Source organism: Bos indicus x Bos taurus, chromosome 5 (assembly GCF_003369695.1).
Source record: "Bos indicus x Bos taurus breed Angus x Brahman F1 hybrid chromosome 5, Bos_hybrid_MaternalHap_v2.0, whole genome shotgun sequence".
NCBI lineage: Eukaryota > Metazoa > Chordata > Mammalia > Artiodactyla > Bovidae > Bos > Bos indicus x Bos taurus.
Window position 1 is genome coordinate 71,836,748 of NC_040080.1, and position 24,564 is coordinate 71,861,311.

The window sequence follows — 24,564 nt, forward strand, 5'->3', positions numbered from 1 at the left end:
TCTGCAGTGATTTTGGAGCCCAAGAAAATAAAGTCTGTCACTGTTTCCTCTGTTTCCCCATCTATTTGCCGTGAAGTGATAGGACTGGATGCTGTGATCTTACTTTTTTGAATGTTGAGTTTTAAGCCAGCTTTTTCTCTCTCTTTTACTTTCATCAAGAGGCTCTTTAGTTCCTCTTCGCTGGAACTAAATCATTTAGTTCCTCTTTTTGAATTAAATGAATCTTTATTAAGTATTTATTATTAGCCACATTGTCTATTAGGAGAACATAGAGTCAGAGTATGTAGAGTGAATTGGTAACAACCTTAAACTTTCCATTGCCAATTATAGTGGTCAAGAGCACTGGCTTTGAACTAGATGGCTTGGATTCAAATCTGTTAAATCATTCAGTCCAGTGACTTAAGGGCTCTGCTTCTTACCAGCCAGGAGATCTTAGGTAAATTCCTTAACCTCCTTATGCCTCAATCTCTATATCTAAAAGTGGGAAAATGATAATATGTACCTTTTAATGTCCTGAGGATTAAAGAGCTAATAAATGCGAAGTGCTTAGAATACTGCCTGTCATATGGCAAGGGTTTCCTCAGCTGCCAAGCTTAGAATATCTTTATCCTACCATGGAAATCAATCCAAGAGTAGTAAGTTTTCTGGCCTAAATCAGAATCAATGTTTGGAGAATGGCCTACTAAGGCTCAATAGGATTGGATATAAATGGACTGTTAGAAATTTCTAATTCATATAATTTTAAAATAAAAACAAATATTTGTACATTTAAATGCTAGTAGTAAGATGGGACTTCCCTGTGGTCCAGTGGCTAACACTTTGAGCTCCCAATGCAGGGGGCCTGGGGTTCGATTCCTGGTCAGGGAACTAGATCCCACATGCTGCAACTAAAAAGGTCTCACATGCTGCTGTGAAGACTGAAGATCCTGTGTGCTACAACTAAGACCCAATGCAGCCAAATAAATAAATATTAAAAAATAAATAAATAGATAAACACTAGTAAGAGCTAATGTTTGTGAGCATAAACTATGTGCCAGGAGTTGTTCCAAGTGGTTCTAACCAATTAACTGATTTAATTGTTATTTTAGAGTTGAGGAAACGGAGGCATTGAGAGGGTAAGCCACTTTGCCAAGGTGACACCACTCCTTAGGGGCAGGACCAGGCTTCAAACCCAGGCAGTCTGATCTCATAGATCCTACCCATCCATTATGATATCACGTCTTTCATTCAGTGTATTCTGCAGTTTAGACTGGTTTGTCAACGTATTTTACTTCATGTATTGCAAGCATAAACTAAGAGAAACTAAGTGGAAAACATTAGTTTAAACTAAATTTGTTACATTGTTTCACCATAAAAATATTCCATTTTCTGTTCTATAGATGAGTTGCTCCTGGTGTCACATTTAGAGCCATATTAACTAGGATACTTTTGTTTCCTGGAGTACAACATTATGAGTTTGATTTCACCAAGGCATCCAGAGGCATGTATCCGTTCTCTAGAAGCGTTTCTCACTTTCCATCTCAGCTACATTTTTTTCAGGGTAGACTGTAGTACATGGTGCATTTTTGCAAAATTAGCTGCTTTGGCTGTTATCCTCACAATCCTAAGCTGTGAAAGGGCATGCTTTGTAGGACTTGAGGACAGAGGGCACTGTGACAAACTGTACTTTTTGTTAAAAAGGCTAGATTGCTCGGAAAGTAGTCACTTTGTTGCTCTGTTTTGTTGGATGCTAACTCAGATGGGTTCCCTTTTAAAGAAAACTGGGCAAAACTAATTTGCCACTAGATGGAGCCCTGGCTTTTTGGGTAGAAATAAAGGCAAGCGTCAGAACATTAAATCACGCCGTCATATCATGCTGAAGGGCCCCCGGTATTTGAGGCCCTCAGCTTTTAATTATAGAATGCATCTTTGTTCTTTGCCTGACCTGCAGAGTGACATCACTCCCTTTCTTCCTGTGCGCTGGCTTTGACACAAGCCAGATGGCTGTGGCCATCGGTAGGCGCGCAGGCCGCCTGGTACAGCAGTTGATGAAACAGAATAGGAAGACGTTTTATGGTCAACTGCAGGAGCACAATGAGGCTGCAGCTTTGCTAAGTAATTACATTCACCGTGCACACTTTACTCCTCACAGCGAAGGTCACAGGGAAAAAATACATTTTTATTTATAGTGTTGTGAGGTATAGACCTTTGATCTTTTATTAGTCAGTAGTCTGCTCCAAAGGAATGCTCTCTTTCCCCTGCTCTGCAGTCACTCGTGCAAATGACATGTTTATTTATGTTTAATGGTTCTTTCAGGCTGTGCATTGTGATACTTACCTTCCCTCTTCCTCCTTTTTGTCTCCAGTTAGTAACACAAAAATGTTTTGGTTTTGTAGTGAGTTTAGTTTGGAGAAGTCAGAGTTCAGGCATGTTAATACAAGCAGATTTCTGTCAGATATACTCCAGAGTGATTTGGTCAAATATATTACTGTTTATTATGTGTTTGTTCTTTGAGGAGGTCAGGAGAGACCAGGAACAGACTTTTATTTGGGGGGAGAAGAAGTGGGGGGTGAGAGGGTCAGGAAATGAACGAGACATTAATTTTATATCCATTTTTGGACATTTAGTGGTTAAGGGCACTTGTAATGTTAATTTTAAATAAAATATGGGAAGTTTCTATTCATCCAGTATTTCCACCTTCATTTGAAGTTAATCTTTACCAACTGAAAGATTGTCTAAAACTTTAAAGAAAATCCTAACAACTTTTCTTTAAAGTTTAACATTCACACAGTTCCACATGATTCATTTCCGAAAACTTTAAAAATTATTTTTACCCCCTTTAAGGCTAGGTTGTGAACATTGGTTACAGAATTGATCTAGAAATCATAGATCATAGAATCAAATGAAAATTCGTAGTTGATATGTCGTCTTCAAACGTAACGCTGTTTCTACAGTGAAGCCTCCTAGTTGTCCTTAGGTTATTTGGCTCTCTATTTTTTAAAAGTATGAAACTCTAACAAAAGAAATCTGTTAATCTTACAGGATTTTGCAGTCTTCTCCAGATTTGCAAATAATTGCTGGAAGAAGGCAAAGTGGTGTGAGGAGAGAGGGGGACTTTGTAGCTGGATAGAACAAGGCTTTTTAATTTTATTTTCCCCCCACTGGCTGTTTGCTTTGTGCCCGTGGACCTTTGAGCCTTTGCTTCCTCACATATACATTGGGTGATAAAACCTACCTCCTAGGTTTATTCTAGGAATTAAATGACACAATATATGTGTATTTGGCCCCAGCCAGTTCCTGTCACTTGGTATGAAGTCAGTAAATGTTAATTCCTTTCAACTGTTTTAAACTTTGTCTCTTTTTCCAACCTCTTGCAAAACGTGTTCACACATTACACTATTATATAGTGTGTATTTTATTCATAAGATATAAATAAGCCTGGGTTGAAAGTAAGCTCACCATCTGAAAAATAGGCATTTGCAATGTATTAGCACTGTGTGTGTTCAGTTCCGGATAAAACCGTAACATCAATTGTGCAGTGGACGTGTTTAACATTTGTGATGTTTTAATTTGTTTTTGTTTTCTTTTTTTCTCCTGCTCAGCTCTTGCCCCTGTTCTTTGCCTCTCGTTTTGTTGGTGAAGATATCACAGTGATGTCTGCATTCAACCTGCTGCATTTGGTGACAAAGAGCCAGCCAGTTGCCCTGCGAGCCTGTGGGCTTCCCTCAGGTTGCTGCTCCTTGTGCTGTTCTAAGTGAGGGCACTGGGCCGGGGTGGGGGTGTTTCTGCTGCAGGAAATGATACACCACAATGCTTTGCTAAATTTCGTTTTCTTTTACTTGGGCCCTAATTTGAAGACGGAAATTGGTTATAAATCACCACTCTACTTAGAGTAACATTCATTTCCACAATCCTTACAACCCTTGGAAACATTGTCCAGTTTCCTTGCTTAGTATATAATTGTCACTAATATTTCATGATATCTTCTTATTCTTTAATGCACACTACACATCTGAAAATCATGATGTTCATAAGAGGCTGGCAGTCTTGATAAGAAACCACCCCAAATCACACAAAATAGGACATTCATCTTGTTAAAGGATAATAAAAATGCTTTTCATTCCACATGTGGTCATTCCTTTAGGAAAGAAAGAAAATTAACATGAACAACTTTAGTGTAATAAAGTTAGTTATTGTACTTGCAAAGAAAAGATGTTCTATTTAACAAGGACCAAATAGAGAGAATTACTGTAGCATGTATTAACTGGTTCTTAAATTAGAACCACCAACCAGTCTTTTTAAAAATGTGATTTTAAGCATTTAAACAAGAGAGACATAAAAGTCCAAAATTTTACTATTTGCCTGTGTTTAACATTATAATTTTGTTATGAAAATCACAATGGCCAGATATTTTCTGTGAACGTTATTATCAATATTACTTTTCTTTTAGTTTTCTCTATTACTGTATTATATAGAGAATTTCATTCTAACTCATTAAATATTCATTGAATATTAGCTATGAGTGCCAGGCATTGTGTGAAGCAGTGAGGATACAATGATAAATAAGATCAAGCCAATTTCTTTAACAAGCACAAGATGGAGCTGAAACTGTGTAAAGACCATTGAACCATATGGTGATAAGACTAAAGTATTTATGCCTTGGATGTTAGGGGAATGCAGACGATGGTCCTAGCTCTTTGCTTAGGGGAAGAGATTTTTGGAAGGGAGGGAAGTCTCTGAAGTTAAAGGAAGGCTTCATGTAGGATATGCTTAAGTTGAATCTCAGACTGTGAGCAAGAGTTAGCCAGATGTCCAAGTAGGGGGAAGGACGTTTCTGACATATGAAGTAGTGTGGGAAATACATGAAGACCTGAAAAGGCAAAGTATGTTCAAAGAAATACAAGTTATTTAATGTGGCTTGCTTGGGTGGGTGAGGGCAAGTTAGAAGAGATAAGAAAGAAAGGTAGACAAATTGTAAAGTGCCCTATATGATGTTTTTAAAATTTTAAATCTTAGGGAAGGGATGAAGGGAGAGTAAAATGACTTGATTTGCATAAAAGATTTATTGATTTAGTATGATGGACGGTCAGTGCTGGTTCCAGATATTTCTAAGAGAAGATTGAGATGGCCGCTTAATTAGAAATGAGGATAAGGCTTTTGTCTTAAAGCTATAGTTGAATAGTAAACACTGTCTGTTTCAAAAAATAGCTTTTATGTCTGTGAGTGTTGAGAGGTCAATAAAGTTTAATGCTTGGAGTCCATAACCACTCTTCCTGACACCTTTGCTTCCCAACCTGCCATGTTCCTGTACTGCTGCCACTCAGCATGTTGGAAGAGCTTGAGGCTGGAGGGACTCATGGAGCATGGAGAACCTTAACAATGATTGTTACAGTACGTGTGCGAAGAAGGGGGATGGATAAGAGAAAAATTCAAGTTATAGAACTGACAAGTTTTATTTCTTTTATTGTATGTAAGCTGGAGGGAGAGCATCAACCAGTGTAGTTTCTGTGCTATGTGAAACTTTTCCATGACTATGAACTACATAGAATAATTCCTGGGTCGGGAAGATCCCCTGGAGGAGGAAACGGCCACCTGCTCCAGCATTCTTGCCTGGGGAATCCCATGGACAGACCTCTGGTGGGCTACAGTCCATGGGGGTCACAAGAGTCAGACTCAACTGAGCAGCTGAGTACACATGCACATAATAATTGGAGTATGCAAGTTATTTAATATGTAACCATGTTTTCCACTGGGAAAAAAACCCAGGTAGGAAAGCACTAGCACAGTTCTTGTAACATTAGTTTGTCATACACCAAGGAGGCTAAGTATTTATGGAAACTTATTAATTAACATGGTATCACTTGAGATATGACAGTTATAGAGTTAAGAGGTTTCATAATGAAACTGTTTAATCAAAATATGTGTCTTTAAATTTTGATATCCACATGATTCAAAGATAAATTCAACAAAGATGATAATTTTTAAGAAGTAACCATTATAGCACAATGCTTAAGCACACAAATTCTGGAATTCCACACATCTAAATTCTAGCTTTGCCACTTAACTGGCTGCGTGCCTTGACTTCCTTGTTTGTAAAATGGGGATAATAATAGTACTCACCTGAAAGGGTTGCTGTGAGAACAAAATAGCTTAGGATGTGAAAAATGCTTTCAACAGTGGCTGACATATAGTAAGCATTGTGTATAATGTTCACTAGGTCACTGTAGACATCTGTATCAATATAGATATATATTTTTTCTGTTTTTCTAGTAAAATAGACTTTAAAAAATATTTCAATACATCCCATATTGCACTTAACTCTTTTTACTTTGATCGGAGCCACAAATGCACTTTATATTTGAGAAATAACCATGTTTATTCAGATGTTTGTTGTTTTGACCTCTTTATTTTACTCATACATCCCACTGAACCAGAATTCAAGTACTGTAAACATACAACACATTTCTTTTATTCTTGCTGCTGCTGCTGCTGCTACGTCACTTCAGTCGTGTCCGACTCTGTGCGACCCCATAGATGGCAGCCCACCAGGCTCCCCCATCCCTGAGATTCTCCAGGCAAGAATACTGGAGTGGGTTGCCATTTCCTTCTCCAATGCATGAAAGTGAAAAGTGAAAGTGAAGTCGCCAGTTGTGTTCGACTCTTCGAGACCCCATGGACTGCAGCCTACCAGGCTCCTCCATCCATGGGATTTTCCAGGCAAGAGTACTGGAGTGGGGTGCCGTCTAGTACTAAAGGATGCTCAGAGGGACTCGGTCTTTTTTTCTTAGGGCTTGTAAACCTATTTTACTTTGATAAATGATTTGGTAGAGTGGTATTCCATAATTGCTCAGCCATTCAAGGACCTTGTACTTTTTAAAGTGTTATGAAATTTCCAGTGCGCACATATTTTATAACTTCAGTGTCAGCAAAATCTTTGTTACCGTCCATTTCTCTAACAGAATTTTACTCTTGTTGTTGTTCAGTCATGTCCGACTCTTTGCGACCCCATGGACGGCAGCATGCCAGCCTTCCCTGTCCTTCACTATCTCCCAGAGTCTGCTCAAATTCACAGAATTTTACTCTTAGAAAAGGAGATATGTTGAAGACACTGCTAAGTTCAACAATAATGTGAAACAAACAATTTAAATTTTGAAAAAGGAAAATGAAATTGAAATGGGAATTCTAGCCTTCATTACTTTATTCAAGTAGAGAGGGAAGAGGCCAAATTTGGAGATAAAGGAAATTAAGGTAAAAGTTTGACGTCTTGCTTTAATTTACTGTTCCCTGGTCAAAACCCATTACAACAAAAATCTCTGTAAATCAAAAAGACTTCTGCTCCCTAGCCAGTACCCTACTAATTTTAGGTATTATTCAATACGAAATAATTCCAGAACTGAAAAATAATTGGAGCAGGCTCTTAAAGTTGATTATAACTGGATTGACCTGTATGAAGGCCATATCCCAGAAGGCTGATCTATCATTTTTCAGCTTTGACTTCCTTTTCTTCTTATTTTTAAATAGGCATAATTTCAATTTAGAGCTTATTAAGTGCATCTGAGTTATGGTTTGCTCATGTTTGTAATTAAAGGTAATTTTTTTTCTCTCAGAGCTCTTCTTAATTTCCTATAACAGTTTCTTTTATGTATTGAAAAAGAGCACTGGAATAGGAGTCAGAGAACTAACCACAGCTCTATCATTAACTTGTGTGACCTTGAACATACCAGTAAACCTCTTCAGATCTTAGTCTTTATTTTTAAAATGAGAAATTTAAATTAGAAAATCTTTTCAGTTTTGAAATTCTGTGATTTTATGAACTGTCATTGTTTTTACTTGGCTTTGGGTTAATCAGATCTTAAGAGTCGGTACTAATTAATGGCTGGGAATTTACAGAAAAATCTGCTTGGTTGTGGTGGGAAGACAGAAATATTTTCCATGTTTGAACATAAGAATTCCTTGCCTCTAAATCAGGACGGAAGGGGTTATCTTAGCAAGGGTTAGGAAGCACAATTTTACATATAGTTTCAGTGCTTGATAAAAATTAAGTCAAATTGTAACTTAGACTAGATATCATGGTAGTTTTCAGCCAAATGAGAGTATTTGTCTAAGTAGTACTAATTGCAGTGATAAATTATGCTTTTCTCCAACATCATACACGTAATATGTGGTTGTTACTCTTATAGACTTTACTGGCGTGTTTAACAGTCCATGAATTGAACAGCCACATGGCAGTTTGTAAAGGTGTTATGTCATAATATTCTAATGTAGAAATTAGAAGTCTTAAAGACAGATACTTTGCAAATGGTGTTTGTAAGTTGGACTATCATTTGGTTAAGTAGGGCTCTCCAAGAATCAGGGGCCTGTGGCTCCAGAGCTTAGCACAGTGCCTGGCACTTAATAAATATTTGTTAAATGAATGAATAAACATTTGGAAAGTTTACATGTAGGTGAAGTGATAGCTATAACAGAGAGGACAAATTTATCTGAGACTATTTCGGCCTCAAATAAATCTAATGGGAAGGTTAAATTAAAGTTCATAGTTTGAGTGCCTTTTGAAAATATTATAAAAAAACCAATTTCTCTTTTCTCACTGTATGCGTTAATACAATAGGTAGATTTCTTAGGTATAAATCACATTGTAGCCAAACAAATAACAATAAAAAATGGTAACACAGATTCAAAGTATATTATCCAAAATTTCTTTTACTTTTTCTCTCCAGCAATTTGAGTTTTGGTGATAAACTGTTTGAGGAAGGGAATAAGTACATATGATAAGTACAAATTATACATATTATGAATAAGTACATATTATAACCCATGATATAATAAGTACATATTATAACCTACAGTCCATGGGGTTGCAAAAGTGTCGGACACGAGTTTGCAAATAAACAACAGCAAATACTTACCATGAGAAGTAAGAACTCTGGTTCTTTTGGTCGCTTTTCTCTGGAACAAATTAATATTGTCTGTTGGGCTTTAAGTTCTGCATTTGTAAAGAGAAAGTAGTACATATATGCACCAAAGCAATGTCCATAAGTAAAAAGTACTATTATTCAAGTCTGAGCTGGCAATATTTCATTATAGCATCTGATGTTATCTTTGTATTTACTGTAAAGAAATAATTGAACTCAGTGGTGTGCTACTCACCTACCGAATAGATTGGCTTTCTGTATTATTTTTATTTTTTAACCATTTTGGATCTTGAAAACGTGAACCATCTTTAATCTAAAAAAAATTTTTTTTTAAATTAAAGTTATGACTTTTCTTCTCCAGAAGAAAAGAAACATATGTTCACCTAGAAGAAACATATGTGCACCTATGCAAGTTTTCATATAGTTTCAAGATTTTTTTTTATTAGATACTCTGATACTTGTAATTGAGGGCTCTTTGACCACAGATTCAGAACCTGTCTTCTAAAGGATACACTTGAAACCAATACAAAAACTCTAATCAGAACGCATTATTTCTAATTTCTGTATTGATGTCACCAATGAAATTTTCTCCCACGAGTTCAGTTTAATGCTCTCTATTCTCTGGCTTCACATTCTTACATGTTCATCTTACCTAATTTAATTCGATTAAATTGAAAGTGCCTTGTGGAGGGCTATTTTTTTTTTTTAAAGGAACAAAGAGTTCTTTAAAAAAAAAAAAGACATTCAGATTTCAGCTCCCCTAATTCACAAAATTTGCAATTAATTGATTGAATGGCATCCACTCTTCCCAGTAGATGGCACTAGGCTTACATTCTTTCACAGCTTGAAAGGCTATTGATATCATTAGCACATAGGTGCATTGTGAAAACTTAAACAAAAGTATGTCAAAAATATTCAGTTAAGAACACATGGATTTACAAACCACAAATTTTTTCTGCTTATATTATGTTCAAACAATATTTGTAGAGTGCAAAACCTTTTTCCATTTTCAACAGGCTTCCAACTCCCTTGTGCTTGGACATCTCATCGAAATTGTCTTTCATGTGTAGACTTTCTATAAACTAAAACACGTTTTCATAAATTAACTTATCTTGTATCCAAATAGCTGATTTAACAGTAATTTATGGTTTTATATATAGCTAAATTTTCTTCAGCAGACCACCCAAGAATTAAAGAAAATTTCACATTTTGTTTTGCTATGTTTTGAATTTTTATAGAATCTTGAAAATGTTATTAATTTAACATGTTGACTGTTAAGCATGAGTCCTTTCTTGCATGAATGAAAATATTTTTGGAAGCTAAGAAAAATTATATTTAAAATGTTGATGAGTACTCGAATACAGCTATATTCTTTACTAAAACAAAGTGTTTTAATAACTCCGTGATATAATAAAGTATTAGTTAATGTTGAAAAATTGCTGTACAGCATCTAATTACTAGATGAGTTTTAAAAATCATTTGTGCATGAGGCTAAATTGCTATAGAACAATAAATGCATATGTATGAATAAGGTGTTGGGCATATGGTTTGTTAAATGTGGAATTTGTTAATTTTTTTAAAATATAGAATAAATTATTCACCCAATTAATAATTATAAAATATGTAACAAAATCCATAAAAAAGAGTAAAAAAGAGTTTTAATTTTGAGAAATTGTTTAACAATGACCACTGAATATGAAATATTTTAAGTTCTGAAAACAAATGATAATTTTACTAGTTTATTGAGACAACACAGACTTTTGGGAATCATATAGGTAGAATTATTAGATGTTTATCTAAACATGTTCACAAAAATTTACCTAACAGGTCATAGAAAGATTTATTAAAACAAGCCATCTTTTGCTTTCAGCAAATACGTGTTTAATGAAGAATGGGATGTGAATGACAGTTCACAAGGAGTTACTAATACATGGCTAGATACTTGATGAATTTTCATCGTCAGTCTTTTCTAGTTTATAGCTTCATCCTAAACATTTTATTTAGAGATTGAATCTCTAATGGCTGCTTCTGCTAGATATATTTTAACTTAAAATGCTTTGAATAGATTTTATTGAGATGCAGTGGCAAATTATCTCAATTTTTGTGCCTTTGCATTTGAAATCAACCCTTTGAAAATTTAAAATCCCCGTTTATTTTAATTCTCTTGGTTTTTCTCTCTCTTTTACATTTAGTATATTTGCAATTGTATTAGTCACTTTAGAATGCATGTTATAAAAATTACCATGAAATGACAAAGATATCAGTTATTTAGGTGACTTTTAAGAGATATGCATTTATAGAATTTAAATTTACTTGGTTACTACTATGGTAAGCATTTCCTTCAACAGTAGATATGTTTATTGTAGTCAACCACATAATTGCAAATTAAGAATGTACTGCTAATCTAACTTGCTAGATTACTTAAATTTTAAGCAAGCAAATAAAACCCCAAATTTTATAGCTATAGTTTTTAAGATTTAGTTTTGTTACAGAAATGCATAGTGGCTCACAGAATGGCACAGCTGTTCATAGTATATTCCATTTTGATCAATATTTCTTATGCAAATTTTAGATAACATCACAGCAAGTTTCTGAGTTTGCTATCCTGTTTTTGGTATTGATGAAGAATGAGTTTGGAGGCATAATCTGCATTTACCAGCTGAGCCACCAGGGAAGCCCTATCTGCATTTACTAGTTTGTTTTTACCACCAACTTGCCTTCTGGCCCCAGAATCTGTTTTGTACCTTTTATTCCTATTCCTCATCTGTAAACTTAGAACGAAATACATCCTTGTCAAATTGTTCACAATTAGATATTACCTTCAAGTGTTAACATTACTTGACATTTCCCAGAAATTCATTCTGTGCAACTTTAATCCCTGGCCATAAGGGAGAATAAACTGGAAAAATATAAAAAGGCAGGGGTGGGACATCAAATAAGTCTGGGAAAGTTGATAGGTTTGATCATCAAAATCTATTTCTATTACAGGAAAACCCATAGTTCCTGCATAGTAAGCTCTGGCAAGGTAGACATTTTTTTGTGTGTTTAGTTCACTATGCCATCTTAGCAACTAGACTTCAGTCATCTGTCACTAATTGAATAGGTACTCAGTAAATATTTGTTGAATGAATGAATGGTGATGAATAAGTAACATCATCTTATGTATCAAAATAATGCCATATAGTAAGTAATGTGAGCTCTGTTTTTAAGGAATATATATTCTTGGAAAGATGGCTACTTTGGGCCCAAATTTTGTTATCTATAGAATAAAGGGAGTTATATATTTCATGTTTTTATGATTATATATAAACATTTCCTCCTTTGCTTTACTACTGAAGGAAGGAGCAGAAGAAATAAGAAAAGCATTGTGCATCTTTCTGCCCAGAATGGCTGACGAACTTCTTAGATTAGGATTTGAAGCAGTGGCACTTCTTTTGGGGGATATTGAAGGAATGCAGCAGATGGAGTTATAATTAGCAGGAGATTGTACGAGGAGAGGGTGGCGGCATGGAGAGTGGGAACAGACTGTGGGCACATCGGTTAGTGAGAGATGGGCATGTGTACAACAGAGCTCTGGTTCAAGAGAGGAATATAATGAATGAATAAATTAGAGGAGGAAAGCTGCAGACAGGAGCTTGCTCTCATTAGCCAGGTGTGTGACCAGGTCATGCAACATCTTTGGGCCTTAGTTTTCTTCCTCATGAGGGCTTTGGACTAGAAGTTTATAAATTCCTGAATTATGAACACTTGTTCTACTAATAGCCTATATAACTGATTCCATCATCATATGGAGAAACTGCATGCTGCCACATCTAAGATGACCTGTTTTCACATTTCACCATCTTGGTAATGAGGATGCAGCATGCAGATCATTTCGATAAGGAAGTATTGCTCTGGTTTGATTGACAACTCTTTTCTACCTTTCTAGTGGAGCGTAAAATAGTGGTGTGTCAAAATACCACATATTCAATAATGGACGTTGGCATAAGAAAGTCTGGACGAACTCTTCTTTAAAGCCCATGTAACCTAGATTTTCCTAATCTGGTTTGACTGTGGAAACTTCTCTCACCCCACAACAGGAACTACCTGTAAGCATTTTTTTTTTTTCCAGAGCCTGTGTTTCACATGGTATGTTTTGCGGAATGCTGGATTAAGTAATCTCAGAGTCTTAAATCCAGAGAATTAATGGAATATTAGTCATAATAAAAGACTTGAGAGTGGAACTCTACAGAGGTAATAAGAGATTCAGAGTAGTAATTAAGAAAAAATTTAGTCCATTATTTATTTTTTAAAAAATTTCATTGGTTTATTGAGCAAATATTATTTCAGATTTTAAACTAAGTTCTAAGAAACAGCCAGAGCTGTCATTTAGAAAACATCTTTAGGAAGGAAATTTAAATAGCAATAATTAAAATGGAAAGTTGAATAAATATTTAAATACAACATGTACTTATTTAGTACTTACTCTTCTCTGGGCACAGTGTAAGGTTCTGGGGATGCAAAGATTATTGAAATTATCCCCCTGTTCCTTAAGGAGATATTGAATAATTCAGAAGAAGTCTTATGCCTTTACTTTAGTTATCTGGCTGATAAAGAAAACTGTAAATTTTTTGACTCTTTTTTTTCTCCAGAATCTCTTAGATTTTTCTGGACTGTATACATGTAGAGCTAGACTCAGATTTAGCTGTTCATCGAGTGACAATTGCAGACTTATCTGTCCATTGAACTTAATTAATCTAGATTTTAAATTTGATTTGGGCGATAATGTAATTTTAGACGTTTTCAAAGCTGAGCTCTTAGACAATGTAGATTTTAGTTTCTTTGTAAAAAAGTATACTTGATGTTATATGGAAATAAAATTCTGCATGGTAGTCTAAGAGAGGGCTCCTCTCCATCCTTTTTGTGGCTGGGGTTACTCTCATCTTCCCCTCTCAATCTGTGCTCCCAAGATGATGAGGGAGGATGGGAGAGAAAACTATTTTTTGCAAGTCTTTTTGATTGCATGTGAAATGTAGAATGGAAATGAGCCTGTCTGTTTTTAATTTTTTTTTTCTATACCGGCTATGATGTTCTACTGAAGACCCATACTGGAAACAAATATTAAAACCAGGGAACGCTAACTTTGTCAGACGTTTCACTTGCAATCAGTTAGACTTGAAGTTAAGTAACTTTCTCTTCCACTATTGTCACTTGATGATGGCCGTGCCTTTCAAAATTCTCTTTTTACTCAGATACTTTGCAAGTAAGAAAGTGCTTTCTGGATCAACACATGTTTGAAATATTTCCCTGAACTCTAGTCTTCACGGTCCACATTAATACAAAAGTCATTGCTCTTGGTATTGGCATTACATTTGGAAGAATTGATAAGTACTCTTTAGTTCATTTTAATACACTTAGAGAACAGTGATAAAATGATTACTACACATGAATTCAACAATTAAAACTTTGTAACCTGAAAATAAAGGATAGAAATGTAAAATGTGGTTTGTATTTTACAGAGTTCATTCAGGTTAATTTATCATCGGATAAATGTAGTGGTAAAGCTCTCCATTGTCTCCTCTCAGGAAAATCATGCAGTCTTACAGATTATTTACTATTAAAGGCTAGAATTTGAAATCATGTTAATAGACTTTCGATGTTGTGGGAGGTACATTTACTCCTATTGACTTGCAGTGAGAAAACATTGACATATTTCCCTTTTAATTTTAAAACTGCCTTATTTCTCCGCTGCCCAATTTTTCCTCTTCCAAATCAGAATATACATTTTATTCTGGCTATTTTACTTTGTTAAATTAGCTAATCCCACTGACATGAAAGACTCTGATTACCATCTTGACATTGTGTGTATTTGATCACACTACATCTATCAGCTTGTTTACATAGCATTCTCTTCCCTATTTGAATCTCCTTTGGTCCGCTGACCCTGTAGATGCTGTTTCTACAAATAATGTGAATTTTCTATATCCCAGTTATAATCGGACATAGTCAATGTTGGTGGGCAAAGTTTAACAGTATTAATGTCTTCTTTGTTAACTCTCTTGACACAAAACTTTACATGTATTTTTCCTATACGACTGCACATTGTATTGATTGTTTTTCTTATCTTTACTGCTACAATATGTGTTCCCCTAGGGGCAGTAACCTTGACTTACTCATTTTTAATTTTCCAGTGCTCATCACAGTTCTTACTTCACTGTAGATGTTTAATAAATAGTTTCAGAAAGTATGAATTAATATTAGGCTCAACAGTTTATGTGTTCAAAGAATTTATAATCTGGGAAAATAAAGCAGAAACAACTGAAGATATTTGAGAATAATTGCAAAATATTATATTAGCTCATGTAAATAGTACCCTGCAGAGTAAATACACTAGTACTGAGGATATTCAGATGAAAGATCAGAGTAGGGATGAATTTAGAGGGATATGTAGGCTTGGAAGGAAAACTTCCTTGAAAATATTTTCTTAGTTTATCTATTCAAACCTTCAGTATAGAAACCAGAAGACCAATTTTATCATTCAACTATGCACCACTAAAACATATGGTCTTGTTTAATTCAAGAAGTTTAAAATGCTGTGTTGCCTTGGCATGCTTATAATGTCCATTGATGTTAATTAGAACTCTGTGCATGCGTCAGTAGAACAGAGCTGAAACTGATCTGTAGAACTGTCTTATGTGAAGTATAATAGAAAAACAGCAAGAAGGCATGAAATGCGATTATTACTATGAGAAATAAAGATATGCCTTTTCTCACATATAGAAAAGAAAAAGCTCTTTACCTTGTGATTCCTGTGACTTAGAGGGTTTTTTGGTTTTCTTTGTGTTATATTTAGGATGTGGCAGACTGACAAAATTAAACTGAACCTGAGTGTAAAAATTAAGGATGTTTTAAAAAAATGAAAACTAAGTCAAGGTACTAATTTTATACTTTCTTTAGTTATAGATGTTTCCTGCTACCACCTATAAGATTACTTTGAAGGGGAGATTTATTGAAATGTTTCCTAGGGGTAAATGTTTGGCCAAAGGATTTTGTTCTCTAGGCCTGTCAAAAATTCATCACCAAAGAACATCTACTGAGTATCTTGCACATGACTCCAGGTTGGGAGTGATGATCGATAGTCTGAAAGGGATGACATTAAATACACAGAGCAAACTAGCAGAGGCTGCACTCTTGATTCTGTGCTCAGCGTTCAACCAAATACTCTCTGAGAGCTATTTTGAGTATAGCATTTGGCTAAAAGGATTTCACTTCGCTAAAAGGAAGAAAGAAAGGTCATGTCAGACAACATCTGTTCTAAAATATTGCAGTTGTAAATTTCCAGATAAAAAGTATATTCTTTTTGTTGTTGTTGCTTATCTACATTTTGGCCACCTGATGCGAAGAAATATCTCATTTGAAAAGACCCTGATGCTGGGAAAGATTGAAGGCGGGAGGAGAAGGGGATGACAGAGGGTGAGGTGGTTGGATGACATCACCGACTCAATGGACATGAGTTTGAGTAAACTCTGGGAGTTAGTGATAGACAGGGAAGCCTGGCATGCTGCAGTACATGGGGTCACAAAGAGTTGGACACGACTGAGCGACTGAACTATCTACACTATTCATATTCAAGTTTTAGTATTTGCTTTGTAGTTACTTGTCTCCATCTCTACCACTGGACTAGAACTTTTTAGTGTATTCATCTCTTACATATCTTACAGATAGTGAGGGACAGGGAGGCCTGGCATGCTCCAGTCCATGGAGTCACAAAGAGCTGGACATGACTGAGTGAACAACAACAACAGTCTCTCACATTGGCTGTTTTCCCCAGGTGTTCAGGAAGCTCTTCCTTCAGATAGTAACACAGACAACTTCTCCTCCTTCAGGGCTGGGCTCAAATGTTACCTCTGTGAGGCTTACCTTGACCATTCTATTTAAGGTTATAGCCCTTACTTCTAGCACTCCCAGTCTTCTTTGCTCTGCTCAGTTTTACCTTTTGTTCCCCATCCTGTATACTTACCACCTTCTGAGAGGCTATATAATTTTCTTATTTATTTTCATTGTATTTTATCTGTTTTCTACCCCTGCTGGGATGGCAGCTCCATGAAAGGATCTTGATTTTGCTCACAGATATATCTTAAGTGCCTAGAATAATGCCAGAATATAGTAGGTGCTCAGGGCTTCCCTGGAGAAGGAAATGGCAACCCACTCCAGTGTTCTTGACTGGAGAATCCCAGGGACGGGGGAGCCTGGTGGGCTGCCGTCTATGGGGTTGCACAAAGTCAGACACTACTGAAGCGACTTAGCAGCAGCAGCAGCAGCAGCAGCAGGGCTTCCCAGGTAGGGCAGTGGTAAAGAATCTACCTGCCAAGTGTCGATCCCTAAGTCAGGAAGATCCCCTGGAGAAGGAAATGGCAACCCACTCCAATATTGTTGCCTAGAGAATCCCATGGACAGAGGTATCTGGCGAGCTACAGTCCACAGAGTGGCAAAGAGTCAGATATGACTGAGTGCACATGAGTAGGTGCTCAGTAAGTAATTGTTGAATGAATGAGTATTTTACTTAGCCGAGTACTCTGTAAACGCTTAACAATTTTGATGACTTAAAAAACCAGTAAGAAAAACGTCGTATCGGTGGTCCTCAAAGTAAGCCCTGCAGCCCTGGTTTCATGGAAACCCCAGATCTGAAGCCAGTGTCATGATGTTTTAGATGGTATGTTCTTCTCAGGAACGTTTTTCCTTTATAGGTCCATGCTGAAAGAAAAAAAATCAAAAGAATTGAGCATTCTTTTACAAGCATGGAGCTTTTCTTTCTTGTGTTATGCATTTTTTAAAAAACCTTTATTAAATTACTAGAATGCAAAACAAAACACAAGGAAAAATGGTTCATGGTGTATAATTTTATATTCTATTGTAAAAATGGGCTAGACTTGGCTTTTATAAATGCACACTTATTTAGAAATTCCTAACACTACTACATCTGGAATAAAAGTTTCTTGAACTTTCCAAAATGACAGACTAATAACCGACTAAAAATTATAATTTATAGTGAAAATTGAAATATACCATTTTTAAATACAGTGGCAAGATATTTCAACATAAGCTTTTCTCAAAGGAAAATAAGATAGTCTTATCATCTCTAATTCACTTACTATATTGGGAAAATAATAGTTTTATTTTTTTCTGATCCTAGGACCAAAATTAAAATTATAGAATCTTTAGATTTTGTTTTGTTTTGATTTTTCACACTGAAATATAAGATTTATATCTTAAAAGTGCCCTAAGATTTAGGTTACAGATTTGATTTACTTCTTAACAAGAATTTTAAAAGCCTTTCAACATTTTATAGACATTGTGAGAATCCCATTTGAACCTTGTCACTGACCCTCTGCTGAAGGAGTGAACCCAGGTAAAACAGACATTGGCTAATAGGTAAATGTTTTTACTTTCTGGATGTATTACAGGGATCATTACTTTCCTCTCGTTATTTTTAGTTGTTAGTGATAGTTTTCAAGTTGAAAGTTATCATATAATTTAGGAAGAAAGAAGAAATTTGTAGCTTAATTTTTCCATGGGTTTTGTACTCTGACAGCCTGAGATTTGAGTCAGTATATCTTTTTGCTGTTTGTCCTTAGTAAGTTATGTTATAACCTCTCTGAGCCTCAGTTTCTGTATCTGTAAAATGGACTTGACATCTACCTCCTAGCATTATTGAGAGGATTAAATGTAGTTATGAGAAAGTGCCTGGAAATATGACTGGCACAGAGTAGTTACTCAAATTTTAATTTTCTTTTCTTCTTCCAATTCTTGTTCGAATCATTTTTAAAGAGAACTTGTGAGGAAAATACTATCTCAAGAGAATCATTTTAGAAAAATAATTATCAATAAAATATTTTAGCACACTGAAATGCCTGATCTGGTTATTTTCTAAAGTACAGTTTTAACTTCAGAATTCACTGTAATCAAAATGATAATTTAATACTGTATTTGTTTAGACAGTGTTTGTTAACTGCTAATTGTTGTGATTCTCATAGCAGACTTCTGAGGGTAGTAGTACGTAGAGAGAGACCCATTTGTCTAAGGTCCCATGACGAGGAAGCAGAGGCAGGAAGTGAACTCTGATTCAAGTCAATACTGGATTCAAGGCAACCATATGGAACAAGCTTTGATATAAAAAGAGACTTTGGGCATATTTTAGCAAATAAATGCCCTTGGATTGGGTTCAAGGTGGATCTGATATATACCAAACTTCCTCCGTAAGGAATGACGTTTTGATCAAATACCAAGGTAGCAATATCGCCCTGGCAGGTATGCTTTGTGTTGCTTGTATATAGATACACACACTCGTGGCTTCAAAGTACTCTATTAAGCATTTAAATAAAGAGAAAAATCTTTTCCTAACATACTTCTAAGTCAATTTAGGGGTCATTGAACAGATGTCATATAATGCTAATGTTAAATTACCCTGTGTAATAAGAAAATTACAGTACCTAAGTGAAGATAGTAAAGGGAAACCATCCAATGAATTATTCTAGAATTTCAAAATGAAATGATTTCTTCGAAATTAACAGTGGCACCACATGACTTTAGAAAAGTGAGTCTGATAGGGAGAAGGAAAATTAGAGACAAAAGTGAAGCCTTTCTGTGTTTATATATGCCAGGTTTTGGTTATGATGCGAGGAGGGCTAATGTAAGAGTATAGCTTTCAACTGTCCAGGAAAGCATATTATTATTAAACTATGTGGCAAGAAATTTATTAAAATTTGACTAACTTCTCATTGTTTCGTATTAAATCACAATAGTTGTTTCTAGTCCACACACACTTCCTTTTGCTATTAGGCACACTTTAAAAGCCTAATTATTTTGAGAACATAGTATGACCAAAGAATAAAAATGTACAAAGTTTGACAACTTTAAATAAACACTAGCATTTCTTAAAGAACAAACCTCACTTACAGTTAGGAAACAATATTTATATTTAAGGTTGAAAAGCCAGGATGTAGGAAAATTTTGTTAATTTGGAAGATGACCTTTAAGTGCACCAAAACCAAATAATTTGTAGGCTATGACATAGGGCACATTCCTACAAAATTTGTGTGAATACTGCTTTAGTGGTTCTTGAAAGACAAACAAAGAAAGCTGGAATGAAATCTTTACCCCCGCCCCCCACCCCTCAAAATAAGACGGAGCCTAACAAAAGAGTACAGCAGCACGCTTTCAAAGCTTGCCATTAAAATGAGGTCTCTGTAGCACGACTAATGAGATGGTTCATAGTGGAAAACAATCTGCTTTTAAGAATGTTTAGATCAAAAGTAATTTCTAATCTATGAAATAAAGTCTTTTCAATACCCTTCATTCACCAGCAAAGCTTTTATGTTTGTATTATTTACTTCAATCAGATGTTTTCAATTTTACCTTCTCTCCTTGTACAAATACTTGACATGGTTCGTCAATACTGACCAACAGTTTTATTCTTTTTCTTCAGAAAAGAGAGATTTTTGGAGAGAAGGAGAATGAAAAAGAGAGAAACATCTTTGCCTAAACGATTTGCAAGCATCTGTGCTTTAAGCTACTTTTTATGAACACTCCTTAGTAAATGACTCAAGGTAAAAAAGCAGAAAAGCATCCAATGTTAGGAAATTGCAATCCAATACCATGTAATTTAAACCTGCAGTTGCTTCTCTTGTACTAAATGACATACAGATGGGTAGCTTAGTTCTCTCAACTTTGGGAACACAATTGGTCTTTTTGTATGAATGAACATATATTAACAAAAATATTTTGGACAGAATTGTTTCAGAATTGTTTAACTGTACAGAGTTTAATTATCTGTGCCACTGCAAAGAATAATTTTAACCAAGATATTTTTGTCATATTAGGTTTGCAATTAATGAATTTTTCTGGACAAAATCAACAAAGATACAACCCTTCCAACATATAAAGAAACAGAAACAAAAAACACCTTTTAAGATGTCTGTAGCGAATTGAGTGGAGACTCACCTCTCACAGCCAGTTCTGCTTTCAAGCTGTGGAGAGGCTTGTTCTGATCAGACAGACATTTCTCAGGAAACATTTCTGTCTGTCTCTTAGAAGATATAAAAAGTGTAAGTAGTAGGTATTTGGATAAAGCCTGGTGTAATAGGGGGTCCAGTGAGGTGAGTGACATGGCGGCTATTCATTCCTATGGCTCTTTTCAGGCCAGAGCAGCACCAACCATGCTCTGTGGAAGGTCGGAAGAGGTGCTGTTTGACAACCCACAGGCCTGCTCCGAGGTGTGCTTTTCCGTTTGCCTCTGGTTTGCTCTTTTCCTGCCTCCATATTTTCTCATAGAGAATCAGTCACTCTGTCCTGGTGGCCCTGATTCTGGAAGCTGATATCCTTCTTCTGAGGAGTCAGGGTCAGTGGTTAGTTAATTGTCTCTTGTTATAATTCCAGTGATCTCATATACTATGACACTAGGTGCCTTAAAGTAAAAGGAGTAGGAAGCATTTTTACTCCTCAATCATATTTTTTTTTAGGTTTCCAAAGAAGTTTTTACTATTCTGGAAACTTAAGCAAGCTTTCTCTTAGTAACTTCAAAACATGGTAAGAAATTTTTTGCACGTAGGGCCATCTGCATGCCTCTTTCACCCTGTGATGCAAAAGCAAAGAAAAGCAACTTTACTGCGTTGAGTAAGGGTTGCCATGTCTGTAGTTAAAGGTATCCCTCAGTATTCATGGGGGATTGCAGTTACCAAAATCTGAGGATTCTCAGGTTCCTTATGTAAATTGGCATAGTATTTACATATAACCTATGCACATCTTCCTTTATACTTTAAATCATCTTTAGATTGCTTGTAATAATACCTAATGCAATGTAAATGCTGTATTAATAGTTGCTTTAGCATGGCAAACTCAAGGTTTGCATTTTGGCACTTTCTGGAATTTTAGGGGGCTGGTGAATATTTTCCATCGTGTTTGGTTGAGTTTGTAGTTGTGAAACCCACGGATACAGAGGACTGACTGTATTTCTCTTCAGTCATTTGTTCAGGTAAGACAGAATAACACATATAAGCAGGTGTTGTCTGGACATTTTACTGCAGACTATATAAGTTGAAATAAAAGCTAACATTGTTATTAGAATCACATTAAAATTATTTTACCATTGAAATGCATTTAATCAGTGAAGTCTTCCTAGGTATACTTTACAAAAGGAAAATATAGGTCCATAAATAAAATCCAATTTTCTTTTCTTTGTCTTTCCCACCTTCCTTATTTTTCTCACTCTTTTTTTGGAACTTCTTGAAACTATATTAGTATACATGCCTTCTTCTGGAGTCTGTTACAAGTTTCTTGCCCATTTAAACACGGTAAGATACAGTCTTGCAAGAGATATTTATTTTAAAGGACTCTTCAGAACCCGGTGAGGCCTCTGACAGAACGACTGTGCTGTGCTCATTTGCTTCAGTTTTTCCGACTCTGCAACCCTATGGACTGTAGCCCTCCAAGCTTCTCTGTTCATGGAATTTTTCAGGAAGAATACTGGAGTGGGTAGCCCTTCCCTTCTCCAGGGGATATTCCCAACTCAGGGATCGAACTCCCGTCTCCTCTGTCTCCTGCATTCCAGCAGATTCTTTACCAGCTGAGCCACTGGGGAAGCCCCAACAGAATCACAAAGAATCGCAATTCCTAGTTGTGGAAAAATGCATCTCTCAGGTTCCGTAAATAACTAGGATAGTATTTAAATCACCCAGGATGGAAATTGAAGGAGGACGGTTTCAAGCTCTTCTACTAATTGAATGGAGAGTTACTGTTTAACATAATATGCCCATCATCTTATACATACAGCAGAAATGCTTATAAATAGTTATGCTTTTTGAATTTGTTTGTAAAAAAAATTCAAGGTATTGGAAGACATAAAGGATGTATTCCCATTTTGTGAATGTTCAATGGGTTTTTACTGTCTCGTGCTAGCAGCTTTGGCTGTAGCACATCATTAGTGCACCAGTGGAATCTCTTGAATATTGAGTACCTTTCTTTCTAAATTGAGAGAAGTAACTGCAGTTCAGGTAAGTTTGTCGAGTGTGTTAGGGACTGCTCTGGTCATTGACAAGTGACAGCAGAAGCTGTGTTGTGGCGGTCAGCCAAAGCAATTATTTAGGATTGAAGCTAAAAGTCCTCCTTCTCCCATATCCTCTCTTTTTCCAGGGTCATGTAGGGATAAAAAGAACTGTAAGGTGGTCTTTTCCCAGCAGGAACTGAGGAAGCGGCTAACACCCCTGCAATACCATGTCACTCAGGAGAAAGGGACCGAAAGGTAAGGCAAGCTTACGAGCATGTCATTAGGCAAGAGCTAGTTTTCTTCATCGTCTGTACCCCTGCTCCAACCTTTGAATCCTCTCCCTTGCCATTTAATTCAAAGGATTCTGCACTTATTTGCTAAAGTCTACAAATTAGTATCCTTGAAAAGGTTGAAAATGGTATTGTTTAGATTAAGACTAAGTTTTATTTATTCTTTCCCCCATTTAATGAACACTCTATCTTTTGTAAAGTCACAAGGCTTTTGTTAAGGGCCTGTTTTTAGTTTACTACAAAATGTGTGGAAGTAATAGCGATTTAGGTACATTTTTTGGGAAGACATCACAGTAAGCAAAACCATGAGGGAATGGCACTTTGCCAGGATGCTGAAAATTTGAAGGTGGCCATTGTAAGTATAGATGTTTTGGCTGCAAAAAGAAGGTAGCATAATTTAGTTCCTTTCTACCCCACTCCAATTTCTTTTTGAAGCACATGTGGAGAAAGTATTTATTGGCTCATTTGTGGTTGGAATGTCAAAAATTTTCAATAACTGCCCTCACATGGCTTTGGTCCTTGGAAGTTCGCCCTAAGTTCTGAAAAAAGAGTTTGTTCACTTCCAAGACTGTTTTTGGTGAATAAAGTCTCTCTCAGCTGATTCCAGCTCAAAGGTAACTTGCCAGAGTCTGACCATTCTGTTGTCTAATTTATACCATGGAGCTTGGCATAAGGCCGTAACTTACCTCTGATCCAAATTTATTAATGATGTAACTTCTTGTTTTCATTCATGAACTGAAAGAGCTCTTTACCACACATGGGGTCTTTGTTAATAGGCAACACTCTCTTCCTGTCACAGTATATACTGTTTACTGACTTGACCAAATGTTGAATCTCTGACAAAGTCCACCCTCACCCCGCAAGGAGCTAGAGATGGACTCGGGTCTCGCCCGAGACGTCCACTCGTCCTGTTGTGTACATGACTAGCAAAATGATTTAATGCACACAAACAACTAGAGATTAGGTCATTCTTAAAAATTCTGTTTATAAAAAATTGGACCTCATAAAGAGGGTGAAAGGATAATAAAAACAAGCTGCAGAGCACATAGACTTTTTGTTGGGCTAGCACAGCTGATTTGTATTAGCTGAATGACCTCCTAGCCTTTAAGATTGTTAACTTAGAAAAATATTCCCTTAAAGCTGCAATATTCCTTTTCAAACCAGAAAACAAGACTCCTTCCACTTGAAGTGTTGAACCCTTCTGTATTTTCTGGTATACATTCTTGGACACTGTAGAGGAGCAGAAATCTCATGTAATAATGTTTTTCTCTGTGAATCTGAACTACAAGCTTTTTTTTTAATAGGAAAAAAAGTTTCTAAGCATTACATGACTAGACGGCTTGATTTTTTTAAAAATTTAACC

The 24,564-nt window shown here is 35.9% G+C and overlaps 1 protein-coding gene across 4 annotated transcripts in view; it reads left to right on the plus strand.

The window, feature by feature from the left end:
* The window catches only part of MSRB3 (methionine sulfoxide reductase B3), a 182,409-nt gene that overhangs the window by 36,960 nt on the left and 120,885 nt on the right, over nucleotides 1-24,564 (plus strand). For 3 of the 4 annotated variants that reach the window (XM_027542452.1, XM_027542453.1, XM_027542454.1), the window contains exons 2-3: nucleotides 3,582-3,708; nucleotides 23,058-23,166. In XM_027542452.1, coding sequence (XP_027398253.1) covers nucleotides 3,633-3,708; nucleotides 23,058-23,166 — 185 coding nt within the window. In that variant the 5' untranslated portion in view covers nucleotides 3,582-3,632. The remainder of the gene's footprint in view (nucleotides 1-3,581; nucleotides 3,709-23,057; nucleotides 23,167-24,564) is intronic. The other variant, XM_027542451.1, reaches the window with a different exon arrangement.